General features: G+C 45.4%; 1 protein-coding gene across 1 annotated transcript in view; it reads left to right on the forward strand.

Moving 5' to 3' along the window:
- LOC105540966 (WD and tetratricopeptide repeats protein 1-like) overlaps positions 1 to 2,919 on the forward strand; it is a 47,753-nt gene that overhangs the window by 25,544 nt on the left and 19,290 nt on the right. Inside the window, exons 4-5 of the mRNA XM_011981755.1 lie at positions 796 to 842; positions 1,886 to 2,063. Coding sequence (XP_011837145.1) covers positions 796 to 842; positions 1,886 to 2,063 — 225 coding nt within the window. The remainder of the gene's footprint in view (positions 1 to 795; positions 843 to 1,885; positions 2,064 to 2,919) is intronic.

The following is a 2,919-nucleotide window of genomic DNA, read 5'->3' on the forward strand; positions in this document are numbered from 1 at the left end:
AAAAAAAAAAAAAAAAAAAATGCTGGGTGAATAAAAGATTAGCCTTCTAGTTAACTGGCTGTCCTTGGATTGAATGTTTCCTGGCAAATTTTCTGTGGCTGAGAGGATGTCCCTTGAAGGTACTGTTTCAGACATATCTCTTTTTCTGTTTTTGTTTTGTTTTGTTTGAGACACGGTCTGGTTCTGTTGCCCCGACTGGAGTGCAGCAGTGCGATCTCAGCTCACTCCAACCTCCACCTCCCCGGCTCAAGTCATCCTCCCACCTCAGCCTCCCGAGTAGCTTGGACTACAGGCACATGCCACCACACCCAACTAATTTTTGTATTTTTTGTAGAGACGGGGTTTCGCCATGTTGCCCAGGTTGATCCCAACTCCTGAGTTAAAGCAATCTGCCCCAAGCAGATTGGGTGGCCTCACAAAGCACCAGGATTACAGGTGTGAGCCTCTGTGCCTGGCTGACGTACTCCTAATGGTAAAAGCAAAAATATGTTTGGATCTCACTTTTACTTCTTTGTACTGTCTGAACTTCAGTTTACTTTTCTGCAAAACGGAATCAATGAAACCTGTCCTTTATGGCTCAGAAGTACCTAGTATCAAGTGAGATCATGAGTATGAAACTTTATATATTGTAAGACACTAGTCAGTTTTAAGTCCACTCTGGCTACTCACATACACTTGGGAAATATTGAAAATGGAAAGACTGGTTTACCTGTTCAGTTCCACTTCTTGGTGTTGAGTTCCCCAAGAGAACCCCTAACCAACTCTCTTCCTGTCCCTTTTCATTTGCTCCCGCAGGGTCACTCAGGATGTGTCAACTGTCTGGAGTGGAATGAGAAAGGAGAGTAAGTATGAGCTAGAGCACCTGAAGGGTGCTGGGGAAGGAAGTGAGGAGGGTGGAACAAGGGAGCTCCTGAGTGGATCCAAGGAAAAGAGTGGACCCAAATGAAGAGAGACTGCTGCTCTCTGCTGTTCTTCAGTTTAGCCCATAATTTTCAACACAAACAATCTCAGATAGATGGAAAGTTGGATGACCATCCAAACCCTGTTTTGTTTTGTTTTGTTTTGTTTTGTTTTGTTTTGTTTTGTTTTGTTTTAGAGACAGAGTCTCGCTCTGTCACCCAGGCTGGAGTCCAATGGCGTGATCTTGGCTCACTGCAACCTCTGCCTTTCAGGCTCAAGCGATTCTCCTTAATCAACCTCCCAAGTAACTGGGACTACAGGCACGTGCCACCATTCTTGGCTAATTTTTTGTATTTTTAGTAGAGACAAGGTTTTGCCATGTTGCCCAGGCTGGTCTCAAACTCCTGAGCTCAGGCAATCCACCCGCCTCAGCCTCCCAAAGTGCTAGGATTACAGGCATGAACCACCGCACCCAGCCCAAAACCCTGTCTTTTTAATAAGCCAATGTGTTTAAGAATAATGGAAATTGGCCCGGCATGGTGGCTCACACCTGTAAACCCAGCACTTTGGGAGGCCAAGATGGGCGGATCTTGAGGTCAGGAGATCGAGACCATCCTGGCTAACACTGTGAAACCTCGTCTCTACTAAAAATACAAAAAATTAGCCGGGCGCGGTGGCGGGCTCCTGTAGTCCCAGCTACACGGGAGACTGAGGCAGGAGAATGGCATGAACCTGGGGGGCGGAACTTGCAGTGAGTGGAGATCGCACCACTGCACTTCAGCCTGGGCAACAGAGTGAGACTCCGTCTCAAAAAAAAAAGAATAATGGAAATTTCTCAGGACAAAGAAGAGAAGCAGCTGTTTACAAGGCATCCTTAAATTCTGTGACATTTACTGTTCTTCAAGTTCTGTAGCCTAGAAAATGGGATGGGGAAAGGGAGCCTAGAAATTAGAGGAGAGGTTACAATCCCTCACTCTGCTTTCAGCTTGCTGGCCTCTGGTTCCGACGACCAGCACACGATTGTGTGGGACCCGCTGCACCACAAGAAGCTGCTCTCCATGCACACGGGACACACTGCAAATATCTTCTCTGTCAAGGTGAGCAGGACAAGCCACAGAGCAAGCACAAGAGTGACTGGGCTGGGCTGTAGCCACGCCATGTTGGTATGTGTATGTCCCATATACCGCCTAGGGTCACAGACAACCTTAAGTATCTGTTGGTGATTCCTAAAACCTCATTTCTCTTCCATGTTCTTCTTCCTCTTTTAGAACTAAGAGGCCAATTCTAGATGAATTTATCTTTATGTGAATGGTAGTGGTGGGGGAATAGTTCTGAACATGAACTTAGAGAGCAGGCATACCTGGGTTTGACTCCCTTATCTGCTTCTTGGGCATTGTGTGAACCGGGAAAATCACCTGACTTGTCTGAGCCTGTTTGCTCATCTGTGAAAAAGGAAGCAGCGAAGGAAAATCTCCCAGATTTGTAAACAAATGAATTTTTTAAAAAGGAAATAACAGTCTACAGGGTTGATGTGACAGTTCAATGAGATAATTGATAAAAATAAAGTCTGTGCCCAGTGCTTTTATCTGTTCTACCTCTTCATAGGAAATGAATATTTCGATTTGTTGGAGGAGGACAGTTGAGCTAAGGAGAGGTGAGAAGGGGACTTACAAGTGTCTTCAGACCTTTGAAGCTCTTTTGAAGCCCTGGAAATGACATGAGACGGGTTTTTTTTGTTGCGGAAAACAGACCTAGGACTAGTGACTATAAGTCCACAGAATTAAATGTGGGCCTGAGGAAAGGAAGAACTGTCTAATGCTTAGAGCTCTTTGAAAAATGTAGAATGGGCCCCTGGAGGAGATGAGTAAATGTCCTATCCCTGCACTTGTCCACTTGCCAGGTGCTTTATCTCCAAGGTTTAAAGTTGGAAGAAATGGCCTGCAAGGAAGGGCCTTTCCAGCTCTGAGATTCTAAAATGGATAGATGTGAGAATGAAGTTGTCCTTCAGAAAGTCTCACT

This window comes from Mandrillus leucophaeus, unplaced genomic scaffold (assembly GCF_000951045.1).
Source record: "Mandrillus leucophaeus isolate KB7577 unplaced genomic scaffold, Mleu.le_1.0 Scaffold23, whole genome shotgun sequence".
In the NCBI taxonomy this organism is placed as follows: domain Eukaryota; kingdom Metazoa; phylum Chordata; class Mammalia; order Primates; family Cercopithecidae; genus Mandrillus; species Mandrillus leucophaeus.